The sequence below is a fragment of the Tachysurus fulvidraco genome, chromosome 2 (genome assembly GCF_022655615.1).
Source record: "Tachysurus fulvidraco isolate hzauxx_2018 chromosome 2, HZAU_PFXX_2.0, whole genome shotgun sequence".
Taxonomy (NCBI): Eukaryota; Metazoa; Chordata; class Actinopteri; order Siluriformes; family Bagridae; genus Tachysurus; species Tachysurus fulvidraco.
This window is the reverse complement of record NC_062519.1, coordinates 30292399-30311001: the sequence shown is the minus strand read 5'-3', so window position 1 is coordinate 30311001 and position 18603 is coordinate 30292399. Positions and strand designations below refer to the sequence as shown.

Below are 18603 nucleotides of genomic sequence, written 5' to 3'. Positions count from 1 at the left end.
GCTTCACTGTTTTCAACGGGGCAACAGAAATATTATACGTATTTTAAGTTTATAAAATATAAAATAACTTTTGGGACGTTTCCTAAAATCCCTCCAAGTCCACTACAAACTTTCAAGTGAACTAATTTCTAGCGTATGAGCAACAGATAATATAAGTAGGAGTTTTGTTTAATTTGTGCAAAACCTTTCACACGAAACATGGATCGAACATGGTGTCTGCATATATGATTTAAGTGCACTAGTTTAGTTTATAGACACCATTATACTATCACACCCTATCTAGAGCACTTACCCAAGCTGTTTGTAACGGGCCCATTGTTCTTTTACCTTGTGTCGTCAACGGTCTACCAAACTTCCTGTTCCTGTTTCTCTATGGAAGTAACCAAAGGCAAACAGCGTTACCGATTTAGAGGTATGTTTGTAAATTACACCGCAGTGGATTTTTTGTTGTTGTTAATGTTTTTCTTGTTTTGATAGTCCAATATTCAATGGGTTAATAGTATCGTGTGTAAGAGTGTAATCAAAATCAGGTCGAAAATTATGTTTTACCTGCGAATTTATTGTTCAAATTTGATCTAATTGATATTTTATTAAGGTACTAAATCTTAACTATCCAACAAACCCTTAAAGAAAAATTCAGGATCCCTTCAGCAACCTACATACCAAGGCAATGTGACTAAATCATACGTAAAATAGCAGTTTAGAATTGTAAACAATCATGTAAACGGGTGAATAAATAGGATCTGTAAAGCGTTAACATTCCAAAGTGTTCTTGCTTGTGAACATTAGTAAATGTGAGTTAAAAGTGTAAATGTGAGTTATTTTCATACCTAAAATGCATGAGGGGGAAAAAAGAAGTGTGGAATTTCTAACTCATGACCCAAAACCTACAGTTTCCCTAATATATAAAGCACTTACCTTTTTTCATGATGCTATTGTAAACTTTGTTGAAACAGTTTGGAATTTTTCACAAGTATTGGAGGTTTTAACTTTTCACAACCTTGTCAAGAATGTCAGCTCTGATATTGCTGCGAATTGCCGCACTTCTCTCAGGTCACGTCTTTCTCTTATGCAACATTACCACTGTGGGTTGATTTTCAGTATAGCTGATGCTGTTTGTGGCAGACCAGTTATTTAGTTTAATATTTAGTTTTTATCAAGATATTTTATTCCGAAAGTCTGATCAATGAAGTCAAGGTAAGATATAAAAGGAAGTAAAATGGATCTGTTTCTTTTGCAGGGATGTGGACATGGATAAATCGGGTTCATCAACCCGCTCGGTCAGTACTTTTGTAGAGCAGGAGGACTGAACATGTGTGCTGGATATGGTGGTTTGGCCAACACTTGTGTTACACCAAGAACAAAATGACAGAAGAGACGGCATTGGTGGAGGAGAAGAAGCTGACAGAACCCTGTGCGGACCATAACACTGGAGTAAACATCCCCACAGAAAATACAATCTCAGAATCAAGAGGCACTGAGAATATCTCTGGAAAACACACAGTTGCTGGATGTCTGATTATGGGTGCTGCTCTCCAGCCAGGCAGGGGGACCACTGAGGAATTAAACACTCAGAAAGAGCCACCTAAACGAGATGATAGCTACCCATCCTCACTTCGCTCCACCTCGACTTCCTGCAGCTCATACAGCCTAGAAATCAGTCTGTCCACAACCAATAACAGTGACAAAGAATCTAGACCACTGTCTCTTAGGACACCTCCAGAGAGCAGAACTGGTCAAAATCATGAGGCCAAGCCCCCAAGTTCCCTTGACAATCAGAAACCAGTTTCTCCAGTAACAAAGTCATATGGCTCTTTAAATCCCAAGCCTGTCAAAGAAAAGGAACACTTAGCAGGATTAAAGGTCACTCAGTGCCTAGATACACATGGCACTTCTGAGATCGTAACCCCCAAGAGCCCAAGAATAGAATCCAGTCTGGAAAAGACATTTTTGTCCAGTCCTAGTGGTGATGGGAAGTTAGGAGCTCAACCAGTGTCAACTAGCCAGCCACATAAAGCATCTTCCACTCAACCAGACAGCTTTAGTACAGAGAAGCGAGCCAGCCAGGAGAAAGAGGACATGTTTTATGCCTTTGTAATCCTGCATGCACAGGAAGATTTTGAAGAAGCTGATAGACTCAAGACCAGGTTAGAGTCACTCTCCTCAACAACTGGAGCAACGTTTGCTGAGGACTTTGCATTGCCCGGCTTTTCTAATTTCAGGTGTGTGGAGCATGCCATCGAGAACTCAGCCTACATCATGCTGCTGCTCACTGCAAACTTCAACACTCACCTAAATGAGACAAACACAGATTCTGTGCTCATGAACTCAATTGAAAAGCCACACAAATACAACACTGTCATCCCTCTGCTCCCCCGGACGAATTGTTTGACTCGTGATCAAATGCGTCCCATTTTGAGAACTAAAAACCCGCTAGATGAAACGAAGGACAGAGATATTTTTGAAAAGATGGTCCGAAAGGTCTTGGACTCAAAAAACATAGAGAGACAGAAGTCAATGTGGAGACATGCCCAACTGCTTAAAAAACAACGGGAACATCATCAATGGTTACTGGAAGAGAGACAATACCATATGAACATCATTAGAGAGACTACAAGGGTCCGAGAGTTAGAGGAGCAAGTACAGCGCATGAAAATGCAAGAGCAACGTCTGCCACCTCCTAATGCTCACCAGTCCTATTCATACCAGGGTTTTAATGGAAGAACACAGTCGCCTGGTCACATGCAGTTCCCAAGCCCGTGTCCAATGCCTTCATATTACAATGGAAACATGTGGCAACAACCACCATCCAGCATCTGTATCCAGAATGCTAAATGCATCATGATTGGAAATAACTCCACTATGACTGTGGAAGGAGGTGTAGATTCTGAAGATAACCTTTGAAAAAATAAACACAATTTTAAAAAAGTGCAATTTACATGACTATGATATTGGCCCTTAACATTATCCAATGATCAGCATTAATATGGTATCACATTGTTATAAAAGATCGGACAGTTCACACATCACAGTTGACTTTTTTGCAACACAGATTAAATCTTTCCATTACTAATTTTTTTTTTTAATTGCAATGTGTTTGGCTGCAACTCCCCAAAAATTCTGCAACTTCTTTTCTTTGAATTTAAATTTAGTCTCCATTTAGGAGACATCACTGTATCCCTTTAGCCGTTGAATCCTCTACTTTTGTAAAAATGTTTTAATGCCTCCTCTGCTGAGACTCCTTTCATGTTCATAATTTTATTATCTACAACATCTGTCAATCACACAGAGTAATATGGCTAAACCTAACAGCACTCTGGGGTGTTTTGGCTAAGAAGTGCTGCATACCACCATGCTAAATGCCACTCTGTCAATAAGCTTATAAGAACAATGGGATAAATACTAACAGTGTAAAAGATTTTAGGAAAAAGCATTCTTGAATGTATTAAGTTAGGGGAATGTATTGTAAAGAAGAGTTAGGGGATTTTAATTTCTGTTTGTTTTTGGGTTTTTTTTTTGGAGGAGGATAATCAATTTAATTAATTCATTATCACTGTCTTTTTTTTGTATTTTTAAATGGTTAATTAGTACCATGAAATCGAGATTTTTTTTAAACTAGGTTATCATACTGTGATAGTTGCAATGATTCACAAATGACTGTAGGTGGTTGATGGACTGAGGAACAAAATGATTTGAGATGTGTGTGCACTGGCACTAAAATATGTTATTATAAGAGAAGGTGTTTTTGGGGGAAAAATCCCAAATGTCTGAAAATGTATCACATACTAAAATCACAAAAAGTCAAATACAGTTCTTCACAGAGGCTCTTGGACTTCTTCTTGGACAGCCAGAGGCAGATCAAGTTGATCAAGAACAAAGAAATGAAGAACAACATCAGTATAAAGAACAGGTTAAATAATGGCACCATGCCTGTGACAGTTGGTGGAGTCATGCAATTATTAAACCATTCTTGTGTATTGATTGTGGTACCCGGCATATCAATAAAATGATTACTCTGGAATATGGCAGCAGTCAGCATAGTTATTTCAGAAGAGGTGGATTATCAGAACTGTAGTTCTGTAGTGATATTAAAGGTTCTAAATTTTCTGTAAACTTCATAGCATTAAATCCAGACTTTCAATAATGTAGGTCTTACCAGCTGAACCGGTTCAACAATGTAGTCACTCCACTTCCATCCATTGTCTTCTTTCATTTTCCACCACTTGGATTTGAACTTGTGGATCTTGTTTCTAAGAAAAAGGAATGTGTATGTATGTATGTATGTATGTATGTATGCTATAACAGTGTGCTTAGCTTGAGCTGCCAAAACAGTTCTGACCTGCTGAAACATGGACTCCCCAAAACCTCTGAGTGAAGTCCTGTAAGTTTCAAAGTGGGGCCTCCATGGATAAGAATACTCAACTGGATTGAGATCTAGAGAATTTGAAGGCCTGATCACTGTCATGTGGTAGGTGGCATTAGGGAATACCATTGCCTTGTAGGGGTGCACTTGGCCATCAACAATGTTTAGGTAAGTTGTATGTATTAAAGTAACATTTCCAGAGCCTCACACTGCCTACTTCCCATAATGCGTCATGGTGCCATCTCCAGGGCTGTCAAGTGTCAACAAACACTTACAATAAACAACACCAGTCATAATCTCTCTCTCTCTCTCTCTCTCTCTCTCTCTCTCTCTCTCTCTCACACACACACACACACACACACAATTAATACATGGAAATTAAACAAATTACATTGCTTAAATCGCGGTCAGTGATCCTTACCAAACACAACAACTCCCCCGGTTTTTTTTGCTTTTTGCCTTTTTTTGGGGGGGAGGCAAAAAGCAAAAAAAGATGTCACGCTTACCTTATTTCATCGCTCTATGGTCCAATTCTGATGATCTCATGCCCATTGGCTGTACTAATTTACTCCTAGCTGAGAATATGTGTGAATGTGTGCATTGTGCTTTGCTTAATGCACACATTTAATATAGTTTTAATATACTTAGTTTTAATATACTTAAATCCTTAAAGTTTTAATATACTTAAATCCTTATATATACTTAAAGTTTTAATATACTTAAATCCCATTTAGGATGCGTTCCAACTTGTGCTGTGTGATTCATGGATTGAATCTTGATTGATCAAATATAGATATCTGCTTTTTACAAACTATTTATATTTTGAAAAAAAAAGGAACAAAAAAAACAACAACAACAACGCATTACTCTTTACATTTGTTTTATAAAATCCAGACAGGATCCTTCATAAATAAATAAATGTATAATAAAGTAACAATGTGCTTAGAATAACAATCAAGTTGTTTTCTCATCAGGATGAAGCAAATAACAATATTAGTATTTCTGCTGCCATTTTTAAAACTCTACAAATCAACCCACAAAAAATTGGTACCAAGAGACAAAAGGATAAATAATTTCAGGTCTGCTGTCACCTCCACGTGACAATGCGGTCGTGGTTTCCGCCTCCAGAAACGCGTCACAAGGTCAACAGGCGCACACAGGCAACGCGACCAAGATGGCGGCCTCCTTGTGTCACTTTTATCAGGTGGGATTTTTTTTTCCAATTAAAACTTTTGTTCAAGTTTTCATCAAGTGACTGTGTACAAGAGGATTAAAATGTTGTGCTCTGGCTGAGAAATATTCATTTATAATGTGTAAGGATGTAGCAGTAAAAAAATAAGCAGGGGTAACAGCTACCCGGTTAGCATTAGCATTAGCGCGTCACGCCGGCGAACCATTTATTGTATCAGATATGTTATTTCTGACATTCCTCAATCTGATTTTCGGGAGTTTTTCTATTTATTTTGATTGCTTTTATTGGTTTAATCTCTGAACATTTGGAGGAGTTTCACATAAGAGTATGTTCTTTGCTTTAGAGTACAAACACTAGCAGGGCTCTGAAGTTTTGAAGACAGGCAAGCATGCCCCCCCCCCTTTTTTAAATTAAATTATTATTTTTTTAAATTTATTTTAATTAATTAAATTGTAATGTTGCTACCATTTGAAACAGTTCGGCTCAAGCCCAGACATTTTCAGGGTCATGATTGAGGACAATGTCCCGTCCGGAGACAAGCTGTTTCGTTTAGAGGTTTTGTTCAAACCGACCATCGAAAATACCCTCTCTATTGAATGTTTTTTTTTAAATTGGTTGTTGCGTTAAATATTACTCAGATAGTGCTATTTTCTGATTGGCTGTTGTGTAGGCTATTTTTTTTTTGATTGGCTGATAAGTGTCAGTCTCGACTAAGAACTCCAGGTGACGCGATTGATTCCTGCCCGGTTCCATAGAGACAAATACGCGTGAGAAATACGATGTGTGGCGGGAGAGCGTGACAAAAGACTCAAATACGTGACTGTCGCTTTCAATGCGTGACACTTTACAGCCCTGCATTAGCTACGTGCTTGTCTGCTCGTTGCTCTGTGTATCGCAGGTTTTCTGTATTAAATCTTCAATATTTGGAACATTTGTGATTTTGGTTTATTTATTTTTTATTTTTTTGGTTTGTTTGTTTGTTCGTTTTTGGTGCTATACTTATTCCGGTGTGAAGTTAGCGGTTGTGCGTCCTTCTGACGTCACAGGGCGACCATGATGGTGCATTTATAATGATCCGTCCATGATAATCCATACTACTAATAGTGTTTACATAAGAAATACGATCCTTTTGTTGGCAAAATTTCACATTCACAAATGTAAATTTTCTGGGGGGAAAAAAATCCTGTTTCATATCATTTTAAAGTGCGGTCTCCCTTTTTCTGTTTTCAGCGCTATGCCAGGAGGGGTTTAGTATTGCTCACTACACGCACTTGTTTGTCCACATATGACAGCTCCTGTGTGCACAGGATATGTGGGTCTGTCACAAGTGCCTCACAGGTTTGAACTATACACTTTTCACTTACACTTTAAAGTGCCAGTTGGATATTGCTGTAAGATGACAGTCTAATCTTTGTGCTTTTGCAGGTACGGTATTTATCAGCAGACAGAGGAGGACGTAAAGGCTTTTTAGGTGAATTTCTGGACACCTTGAAGCAGGAGCTGGGCAAAAACAAGGAGATGAAAGAGAACATCAAGAAATTTCGTGAGGAGGCCAAAAAGCTTGAGGAATCAGAAGCACTTCAACAAGCTAGGCGGAAATATGTAAGTTCTTTCCTGTAATAAGCGTCATGTTATTTACAGAGCAGACATTATGAATGAATTTAGCATAAATCACAGAGATAGGAGTGTGTTTATGTGGCTGTCCTCTGGAAATATCCATACATACAACATACTAATGGTGTATAGTGTGTGTGTGTTTGCGTGTGTGTGAAATAATAATATTCACTGTTGCTGTTCACTTTTTATGTTGTATGCTTTCTTTTAGATATTTTGTCCTGCTCTAGCTGTTCCAAATTGTTAGACTGTTCATATTTCTTTCTGGCAAAATTCTGCTGCCTGTTAAATAGTATTAGTAAATAGCAATATTAAATCCACCCCTTCTCCTTTTCCTCAGCAGCATGAAAAGGAGAAGGAGTAGTTTGTGTGAGGGCTAAGGCAATCTTACAAGCACACATACTCTCTGCAGATTTGTATTGACATGCACACTTGGATCAGTGCTTCCGTGTGTTGCTATTACAATTTCAGGACAGTTTCCACAAACACAGGTTACTTGCAGTATAGTGGCAGAATTAACAAGTTTATTAAGATCACAAGTTTTGCAGCGTGTTTATCCACCTAGCTGGCATGAGCATGGCATGAGGAGATGTGGTGAAGGAGTTAGCTCAGAGCACATCTGTTTGCTGCATAATTATTGTCTTATTGTTTATGCAGTATGACAAATTGTATGTGTGCTGAAGCCTTTAGTGTACACCAGGAAATAGACATTTATTAAATGTTAATAATTCTTTGTTCATTGATCTCTCTATAGAAAAACATTGAGTCTGAAACAGTGAAGACTTCAGGGGTGCTGAAAAAGAAGCTGGGGATGCTGTCCGAGACAGTCAAAGAGGTGTGTGGACTTGTGCAGAACATTTAGGGAAGGACACGTGGATAGTAAATGGGAGTCTTAATTACTAATAAAGTAACAAACATTATCCAAAAGGTAGTTAACTTTATCTTCACTTGGCTTGTTCCCTTTAGTATTTTTACCTAGAATAGTGCATGCAGCACTCTAAAAGTTACCCTAAAAGGTAATTACATTCAAATATCTAAAATGATTTTCAGCTGCACATTATATCTGCATTTCTAGGTGATCTTCACATATTAATGGTAGATTACAAAAAGGTGATCTATATTCTTAAGAGTTAAGTAGAGCTCTGTTTACAGTGTATTGATGGTTGGTTGTATTGTAAATCAACATCCTGTGTGTGTGCGCACGCGCTCCTATAGGGTTTAGAAGAGGTGGGCCGCTCGGACATTGGAAAAAAAATCATGGAAGGTGTGGAGGAAGCAGCAAAAACAGCTAAGCAGTCAGCAGAGAGCGTGTCTAAGAGTGGAGAGAAGCTGGGGAAGACAGGAGCTTTTCGAGCAATCTCACAGGTCCCAATTTAAACCTGGAAGCTTTGTTTTTGCTGTTTGTAACATGAAAGAATTCCACTTTGCTGAACTTTGTCAGATGTGTCCTAAACCCAGTTGCTTATGTGTGTTGCTCCTCAGGGTATGGAGAGCGTGAAAAAGGAGATCGGGGACATTGGTCATAGTGGACCTTACAGAGCACCCAGTAGTTTACGAAAGAGAAGTGACTTCTCATCTAAAGCAGCAGAGGCTGAATCCAAAGTATTTGATGCTAATGAGTAAGGATTAATGAATTTGTTCCTCGTCTTCACCCTTTGTGTATTTTTGTAGTCAAGTTTGAATGACTTTCTGGTAGGTGACCTCCAAGTCTGTCTTTTCTGCCTGCCTGTCTGCCTCCCTTGCCTGTCTGCCTGTATGGTTTTTCTGTACGTCTGCCTGTGTGTCTTTTCTGTACGTCTGCCTGTCTATTTTATTGATCCGATTTACTGACCAAACTAAATCTGCTCATTCTTTTCATTTGGTTGTTGAGTTGAAATGTAGACTTAGAATTAGTTGTATTATAGTGTTAATTAGCTGCATTAATAATTACGTCGATGGAAGGTAGTTGTACAGATATTATTAAACGTGTCTGTGTGTTTTCAGGGAGGCGACAGGTGTCGTGCTTCATAAAGACTCGAAATGGTTCCAGCAGTGGAAGGATTTCAAGGACAACAATGTAGTTTTTAACAGTAAGTCTCTCCCATGTACATGTGTTTTTTGTTTTTTTTTGTCTTGGAAGAAACATGGAAAGGCCAAGAGGTTGCATACAAGGATTGTTTGTTCAGCAGATGGCGCTGTAGTCTCGACCGAACCAGCAGTGTCAGATGCGGTGCCAGATGAAAATTGGCTTTAGAGCTGTGGATCATGTTTTTTTCCCATTAATGTTTGTCCTAATGAGGCCCATGAATGAAGCGCTGCTGTACTGCATTAATTCAAAGCAAGCTGCATGAGCTGGAATCTGAGTCTCACAGTTGAAACCTATGATTCATACAGAATGAGAGAAAGGATAAATTGGATGTTAGCTCATGCTGGTATTGGTAGGGGGCCTGTCTTTTTTTTTTTCTGTTCGGTTTACTTTAATATTATTTTCTAAGCCCCACAACAGGAGGCTTGAGAGCTAACAAGAGGTTTGGATTTTTCTGTTTCAAAATTTTATCAGCAGTGGAATTTAAGAGTGCCTCCTATTAACTCTTGGGCTGTTAACTGCTGTCAGCATGACATATTATATATCATCTTATACTTGCACTGCTATCAATGATTTGTAAAAAGACTTATGATCCATGAAAATGGAGTCTTGCTAGTGAAATGATCTTGGCCAAAAAATATGATGCTGTTAATCGAGGCCCATTAAGCCACATTGTGCTTTGGGTTAGACCTTTATGTAAAGGAAAAGTATCTGCAAAAATAAAATTTACAGTTTACAACCCAGTCTGGTGCTTTGAAGCTTGTGTAGCCAAGCAGGAATAAAAGAATAGCGCTTTTTTTTAAGCATCATTCAAACCACATGACCGAATCATCACATACTCGCCTCAATCCTTGTTGATTTCAAAAAGACTTATTGATGTGGTGCTTTACACTGTATGATAGTTATCTATCAAAATTCAACAAATGTAAACCAAGAGCTAAGTACATTCATTGCTTGGCCTAAAGTCTGAATTGTAAATATATTTTTTCCACCTGTTTTCTGTCTGCAGGATTCTTTGAAATGAAGATGAAATACGATGAGAGTGACAATACCTTAATCAGAGCATCTCGTGCCATCACGGATAAGATGACGGATCTTATAGGTGAAGTGGATCGGCACCTTCGCCACCTGTGGCTTACTGACATCTCATAGTAATAATTTGATCTGAAAATAGGTTTCGTGTGTTCTATATTATGAAGCTGATGAATTGGGAGTTGGAGTATACCTGATCAGCATTCCTTCTTCAATACTGTTTAAAAATGTTTCTCAGAGTCTGTAACACTAGCTGAAGGTCATAGTACATATAATTTCCCAATATGGTTTATTTTAATGACTTTGGGCATGTGTCAGACCCTGATAGCTGTGAACAGATTTCTAATTATTTCCAAATAAAAAGACTTCCTACTTTAAAGTACAAGATAGCTTTTTGTCTTGAGTTGGAAGATTTAAAAAAAAAAAGGGATAGAAATGATGTTATGAGACATGTTTATAATGTGGAATTTAGAGCACACTGATAGCATAGTCACAGTAAAGGAAGCGTGTCCTCTACTCCTGTCAGTACCATTATAGGAGACACGGACTCTTTGCCCATACTGTACTTCCCAACAAAATGGCATGGCATATGTATTCAGTCCTAACAATAAAGGGTGGAGTCTGTGGCAGAAAGAGGCATGTTTTCTGCAGTGATCAGTCCTAAGAGACTAGCTGTGGCCTTTGCACCTATTAGTCTTGGTGAATTATGGAGATCTCTTCTGTGTAGGACTTGTGGTCCCAGTAAAGGTGGGATAGATTTTGTCCCACAGGTGGGTTGAGAGAGAGAGAGAGAGAGAGAGAGAAAACGATCATTATCGATCTTTGCTTCTTCATAGGTGGCTTGTTCTCCAAGACTGAGATGTCTGAAGTTCTTACCGAAATTTTGAAGGTAGACCCCAACTTTGATAAAGACTCATTTCTTAAACAATGTGAGAAGGACATCATTCCCAACATCCTGGAGGTGCGTCTGCAAAACATTTAACTGTAACAAAGTGATCTGTGCACTTGTGGGCCACACTGAACACCTCCTCCTCCTCCTTTTTATTTATTTATTTATTTTTAGGCTATGATTCAAGGAGAGCTTGAGGTCCTGAAGGATTGGTGCTATGAAGCTGTACGTCGACATAATTTAGAATTAAAAAAGTGTTCTTTTGATATTTTGTTACAGGATTAATGATTCCTCAAATGATTTTTTTCCCTATGCTTTTGGTTTTGCAGACCTACAGCCAGATGGCCCATCCAATTCAGCAAGCTAAAGCGATGGGACTACAGTTTCACTCGAAGATTCTTGACGTCGACAATGTGGATGTGAGCATTAAGCTGACATTATGCAGGAAATATGTTACATTTAGTTTTTTTCTTTTCACATTACTCACTATTTTGTTATATGGAATTTGGCTAAGCTGTGTGCTCAGATTAATTCCCCTCAAAAAAAGTTTTTTAATGGAAGAAATGTTTAAAAAATAATAAGTAAAAAAGGGTGATTTTAAAATTGTGTGCACTCTACACAATTTCAAAAAGTCGCTGACCCGCTCACACTACATGACTAATTAATTGTATGAAATGTATTATGTGTCAGACAGAATCATTAGAACAGTACCATTATATTTATTTTCCACAAACGGAGCATTAGCATTCACTTCAGCACTCATGTGTTCGTTTTTATTCTAAAGACGTAAATCAGTTTGTAAAAGCTAATGGAGCGTGTATGCACAAGACAAATGCTTTCTTCTCAGGAAATGCAATTTAAACTAATTCAGTTGTGTGCATGTGTATATATGTGTGTGTCTGTAGCTGGCCATGGGGAAAATGATGGAACAAGGTCCTGTCCTCATCATCACCTTCCAGGCCCAGCTGGTGATGGTGATCCGTAACACCAAGGGCGAAGTGGTGGAGGGTGACCCGGTGAGTTATAATGCGGCTTGAGGGTGTGCAAGTGTTGGCCCACTTTTCATTTTGGTTAATAAATGTGTAGGTGCTGGTGTGTTTTTAGTTAAAACGATATACAACATGGAACTCAAGTCCCAGTGCAGCAGTTAGGGCTGATGTAGTAGCCCACACTGCCCCAGAACAAGCATACATGTTATGTACTCGTGTGTTGGCAGCCTCCTATGTGATAGTCTGTGCATGATATCATGAAATCTAAATCAGAAAACCAGTAAACAGAAAAACGGTGTTCTGAAGATCAAACATCAATGCTATGACATTAATTACAGACGCTTGTAGCTTTGGGCTAGGAGTCGTCAGTTAAAGGTAATCTAATTATTTTTGACTCTCTTCATTTTTTGTCATTTCAGGTCAGCTTTTATTAGCCTGGTGATATTGTCTGGAGCTGCTCAGTCAGAGTTGTATTAAGAAGCACATAAACACTGGCTAACTCATTAATATGACATGAAGGCTTTCTTGCAGCCTGTCAATGCTGTTTTAATGTAGATGGAGCTGTTTATTACAGCAGGCTCCCATCTGAGACACAAGAGAGGACAGTGAAGTAGCCAGGTCATTTTAGACCATTAAGAGCCAAGAATAACATAGTGATTTAACCTGTAAAGGAATCGTTTTTCTGAATGAAATGCAGTTATTCCTAGTCTGTCACCCCAGTTATTTTTATTTTTAGTCCTTGAATGCAAATTTTGTAAATACATACACACTGGTATTTTGGTTTACAGCATTATGATTCTTGTGGAACAGATTTTTGGTCAAATAGACTTACTTTCTGACCATTAAGCCTCATGGTTTCACTGCAAATTTAAAGAAGATTAATGGAGATTAGTGTGTTTTTATTTTAATTTATTCATAAAAGGAAAAGTCTGTTTATTTCTCCATCCATTTAGCTCTCTCTAGGATGATATTTTAACTGGGAAAATACCTGTTTGTGTTTGTCTTTCTGTCTGTGTGACGTCTGGGTCATAGGAGAAAGTCCTCCGGATGATGTACGTTTGGGCTTTGTGTCGAGACCAGGAGGAGTTCAACCCCTATGCTGCCTGGAGGCTGCTGGACATCTCGGCCTCGAGCACAGAGCAGGTCCTTTGAGGAGCCGGAGTTTGGAAGCACACGCGCTCATGGCACAGAATGGAATGAAGTGGCTGTGCACAAACTCCACTGTGTGACACTTTCCATGAAGCATGACTGTACTACATGAGCCGTGTCCTATCACTGGACCTGAGAGTGATGTCACACTGTTAGATGTATGTGTGACTCTCGGCTGAATGTGAATTTCCACTGCAGATTTGTGTTCAGTTCATCCCAGTGTGGTCTGTGGTAAAGCAGTGCCATTTATATCAAATAATGACCTTAAATGGATAGTTCAACCGGATATGCTAACTTGGCTATGAATAAGTGGAAAAGCTCAAAAGCCAACATTATCCTAAAGTTCACCTGTTACTAGCTACATTAGCATTTTTGCCCAGACTATATCTTTTAATGGCTAAGATTTGTATAATATAATCATTCCCAGAAGTTTATGATCAAATAAACTGTAAGAACGTATTTGAAGTATTTAATCACATTTAAAAATGTGGAAAATGGTTGCGAGACTTTAACAGGAAGTTCCACCTATTGTAAGTTCATATTTCAGTTTTTTTAGTCTCATCAAAGTAATTCTGCTGTTGCCAAGGCTTTGACTGACACATTAAAACTGAAGTTTGAAATAAATAAATGAAATCCACTGTAAATATTTAAAGTAAACTCAATTAAAATTCATTTAAAGAAACATTGTCAGGATGAAAGTAATAAGGATATGTTTTGTGTTTGAAATTAGATTCTTATGTGCTACAGTATAAGGCTAAAGTCGCTTACAATTAAGCTTATAGGTACCGTTTTTGATTAATTAAAATCAAATGTCTAAATAATCAGTCATAAAACGCATGATTAAGTGTCCCTGAAGGGCATTTGTCCTTTGTCCCTGTCTGTGCCACAGAAGGGGGTGTGGCCTCTCTCCCTGTCTGTGACAATGAAGGGGGTGTGACCTCTGGGCCTGTCTGTGCCAATGAAGGGGCGTGGCTTCTGTGTCTGTCAGTTTCATTGAAGGAGGTGTGGTATCTATGACTGTACCTGTCACTCTCAGTGTATGAGGAATAGCCTCTAGTACTGTTGTTCCACTAAAACTGATTTGTTTACTGACTCTCATTGGAACTACTCTAAATCATATACTAAATTGTTTGCCGCTTCAAATATATTTGATTGTTAATCCCTAACAGTGTGTATTATATCATGTCTAAAAAGCAGATGCACACCATAGCATGAGAATGGGGCTTGGCTGACACAGACGGGGGATTAGATTTATATTCCAACACTGAAAAAAATGATGAACAAGCACACGTATTCATCCATCGCTGAGCTCGGCTATTTCAGGCCTGTCTGCCGTGATAAATCCCCCTGCTGAGGCTCACAGCTCCTCACCACCCACATCCCTTGATATGATTCTCGTGGGTGCCAGCAAATACAACACACCTCCACAACCTGCTCCTGCCTGAAACCGTATGCAATTGTGTATTAACACCAATATATTTAGCAGATAAACCAATTTCTCTGACTCTCTACGAGCATAAAATCTGTGCATTATGAAGAATAATACCTTTACTAGCAGAATTAGGAAAGGTCATTACTCGCTACTTTTCCGAGGCTAGTCACTTGGTGAGAACATGCTTTAGAATAAATAGTACATCTTGAAGTTTCCACAAATGGCCAACGGAATGAAGAGACATGCAGGAAACCTGAGGTGGCAGATTAGAGACAGTTTGCACAGGTGTGTACAAAGATAGTGACTGTGTGTCTGTATGCAGGAGCCTCATGAGCATCACAGTTCTTCAGCCAAGAAAAGCCTGTCCAGAAGCGAGCTCATGCCGAAATTAAATCTGTGAGTACCTCAGACACAGACATGCCAAGTCTGTTACTAAAAGCCATAAGGCAGATTCTTTTAACAAGAATATATCATTTTGTCCAGGAAGGAAGCGATGGCTAATTTGGTTTGTATTGATCACAGAGTCTTGTGCCGGCTTGACAATGTCCGGATTGTGGCTTTCAAGAGAACACTTTATCACCAAATTTAATGTGAATGCAGACCAGAATAAATCACAGACTCGGTGGCGGCTCACCGGTGGCCAACTGAAGTTCATGCTTCAAAACCACAAATGGCTTAACAAAACAATTTGGTGCAATATCAAATTCAAATTTTATTGGTTACATGCAAAATCCAAACACAGTACAACATGCCGTGAGATGCTTTTTTTTTATCATAAAAAGACTAAGTATAGAGTTACAACAAAAACAGATGATGTAGGGTGGCAGAAGAGTAGTGCAGATATGTGCAATTTTAGTGCAATATATGCAATATACTGTACGCTGTGCAGAATCCAGCCGAGGCAGTGGGTGTTGTACAGACCGGTCCTAAAAAGTCCACATTCTGTGTGTTGTCCTGATTGAGATCCTGACTGGCCTGCAGGAAGAAGCTTCTCTTTCTTTCTGTGTTGGCCTACAGGAAGTAGAAGTGCTTTCCTGACCACAACATATAGAAGAGTCTATTGATATCAATCTGAGTCAGTATCCCTATACTCAGCTGTGGTAGTTCTATAGATGCTAGGTCTGCATTTCCATTTGTTTTGCTCTGGATTAATGGAAGTCTATATCACCCAAGTCTTTTCCCTAAACACATGCTGAATTCTTTATTTACTTAAAAAGTCATTCCCTCCTAAGCCTCATTTTTCCTCTTTGTTGAAACTAATCAGACATTAAAAAACACAGCTGTTCATGCTATCCAAGAAACCAGAAAGTGAAAAATCCTTTGTCCTGAATACTTTATTCTGGTACTTATTAACTGCTACAAAGAGCTGACAATGGAGACTCTTTTCATTAAACATTCCCATACAGAAAACTCCAGAGTAGCAACAAATTATTATTATTATTTTTATTAGCTAAAGATTCTGTAGGTTGTCCACTACAAGTTCCTTCATGTTGTTGGAATACAATCTATACCATGTTAGAACGAGTGCATTAATACAAACCTGTGATATGAATTTCAGCCTGCACTTGTCAGAGCTGCTGTTAAAGAAAATTAAACAACAACCTCTGGCCTACACCTGGGTTATACAAGATTAGTTTAGTCTTTAGTATAGTTTAGTTACTTATGTTTATATACTAAAGTCATTCACACTAACTGCATATCTTAAGTCATGTCACTGAAGAACAAGATGGCTCTTTATGCAGAAATATACATTTTATATGAGATAGAGATTCTTTAGCTAGTTGTTAGCTACATTAGCATCATATTTCAATTGAAAAACTATAGAAGCAAATATTAGACACTAAACATGACATAGCTGTATTTGAGGTGAGGATTGGGGTCAGTTTGATTTAGTTTTTCATCCAAGTAAATCACCAGACAATAAAATCTCTTTATAAAAGTTTGAAATGATAGCAGTGAAGTCAGTGAACATTGCTGCTGATAAAAGTCTAATGCTGATGTCTTCATTGTGTCAGATATAAACATAGCACCCTAGCAAAGGAAAAAAATCATAATCCTTCACTGATGCACAGAAGTAGTGGATGAATTAGTGTGCCTACACTCACAAAATCTTCCTAACAAGAAATTGCGGCTTTATACACTTTGGAATATTAATGTTTAAGTGTCAGAGTGGCGTGTTTGGATGTAAATCCTCATGGCTTTACAGGGCCTGCCTCAGGAGTGCAGTGAAACAGGCTGAGCTCAGCTGCATGGCACAATTTCCCATCAGTCATCTCTCACACAGCATGTTAACATGTGTCCATCCTCTACAACATACTTTCAGCTCTCGGCAACTGTGCTGCCTCGGTTCTCCCACCGTTGCTCATCCATAAATTTCAAGCGATTTCACATGTATTGATTTCACTAATAAGGTTTTTTTTATGTGTGAAAGATTTTCTGTCAGATGTTAGCTTTGCCCACAAATTCTAAATAATAAAAACAAAAAATCTTTATTGATGTAGCACTTTTACACTGAAAATCACACAGAAGATGAAATAACAAACACACGAATAAAGCCATTAGTGAAATATTTATCAAAAAAGATTCAAATCATGAAAATAATCAACAGTTATCAGGCTAAAACAGGGTAAAACATTTTATATTATACGTTATTTTAAAGGAGTTTAATGAAACAAAAAAAATTATAGAAGTACAAATGAGTTCAATGTGCTCTCTTGTCATTATTTCATTATTTCCTTGCCTACTTTTTCTGATGCGAGGAGTTTGAGCCGCTGCAGCCTAGAAAGAGAGTGCCAACATTTTTCAACCCACGATAAATCACAAGGAGAATGCCAAAACAAGTGTGGATGGTGTGCATCTGTTCTGTTTTGTTCCTTGCCACAAAGTCTGAAGCAAACAATTATATATTATAGGATGTCCTTGTATACTATACAATTATGATTTCCCATCACTGGAACAAAGGAGTCCATAGAACGGCTTGTTAGCCAAGATTGATCTCCTTAGACACTGAATTTCACACAGTTTCACAACCATCACGTTTTGGTTAGCTACAGTATGTGCTCTAATGAAACATTCACTACGACATTCATTATACATGCATGGCTATAGGGGACAGAATGATTTTCAATTGCTGTTAGGAAAAATGTGATTCTTGTACAATGTGGCTGCCCTGAAAATAGCCTAATAAACTGAGTGCTTAAGTTTTCCCACAGATTGATGCTTTTTTGTCACGTGACATCACTGAACAACTGAATGGAACTGAAAGTAGTTTTACAAAGATATTTATAGAAAGGATTGCATGTAAACTTTAAACTTTGAAAATATTCAGTGAAAAATGAAAGACAAAAATAGGGAAAATGCTATTTGTATAGCACAGCTGTGCAGCAGGAATTTACTTTTTAAATTTTCAGATACATTTTTAAGGATACAACTTCTAATTGCCCTTGATGTCTTGCTAAAATTACAGTACACTGCTTGCTCTTCCCTATTCTTAAACTGACATGTTGCTCAAGGAAGCCATGTCTTACCAATGATCTGAGAGGGGCATGCCATTCTTCTCCATGGTTAAGCCTGAGCTATGACAGAGTGAGCATACACTGTGTGTGCCATATTATATGGCAGTTTCATGTGTACACTGCTGAAATAACATCTCATTAGCATGTGGAGAGTGACAGTTTGTCCATGAGCTGTCAAGTGTAATAAATAGCCGTATTAAAGTGTGATGCGGCTGCTCTGAGCCGTAGCTTACTCGCCTATGAAACGGTCGGCATGGAGCAACAAGGCTGCTGTGCAGTGATAGATGAGCCCTACACCTCTGTTACACATTTAAAGAACAGAAGGGGGTGAGAGAAGGAGAGATTTAGGAAGATAGCCAAGCT

The 18603-nt window shown here is 38.4% G+C and overlaps 2 protein-coding genes and 1 long non-coding RNA gene across 3 annotated transcripts; 2 read left to right on the top strand and 1 right to left on the bottom strand.

Moving 5' to 3' along the window:
* Positions 1-260: 260 nt before the first annotated feature.
* On the top strand, positions 261-4021 carry ticam1 (toll-like receptor adaptor molecule 1). The gene is made up of 2 exons (XM_027159633.2): positions 261-412; positions 1241-4021. The coding sequence occupies exon 2, from the start codon at positions 1366-1368 to the stop codon at positions 2902-2904; it is 1539 nt and encodes a 512-aa protein (XP_027015434.2). The 5' UTR covers positions 261-412; positions 1241-1365; the 3' UTR covers positions 2905-4021.
* LOC125140739 lies at positions 3509-4697 on the bottom strand. The gene is made up of 2 exons (XR_007139964.1): positions 4340-4697; positions 3509-4250 (listed from the first exon to the last, which is right to left on the bottom strand). It is a non-coding gene; the product is annotated as an uncharacterized LOC125140739 (long non-coding RNA).
* Positions 4698-5414: 717 nt separating this feature from the next.
* timm44 (translocase of inner mitochondrial membrane 44 homolog (yeast)) lies at positions 5415-14012 on the top strand. Its single transcript, XM_027159646.2, has 13 exons — positions 5415-5567; positions 6786-6893; positions 6981-7157; positions 7924-8004; positions 8385-8534; positions 8652-8788; positions 9153-9238; positions 10244-10336; positions 11103-11227; positions 11330-11380; positions 11485-11574; positions 12061-12171; positions 13177-14012. The coding sequence occupies exons 1-13, from the start codon at positions 5538-5540 to the stop codon at positions 13294-13296; spliced, it is 1359 nt and encodes a 452-aa protein (XP_027015447.2). The 5' UTR covers positions 5415-5537; the 3' UTR covers positions 13297-14012.
* The last annotated feature ends 4591 nt before the right edge of the window (positions 14013-18603 follow it).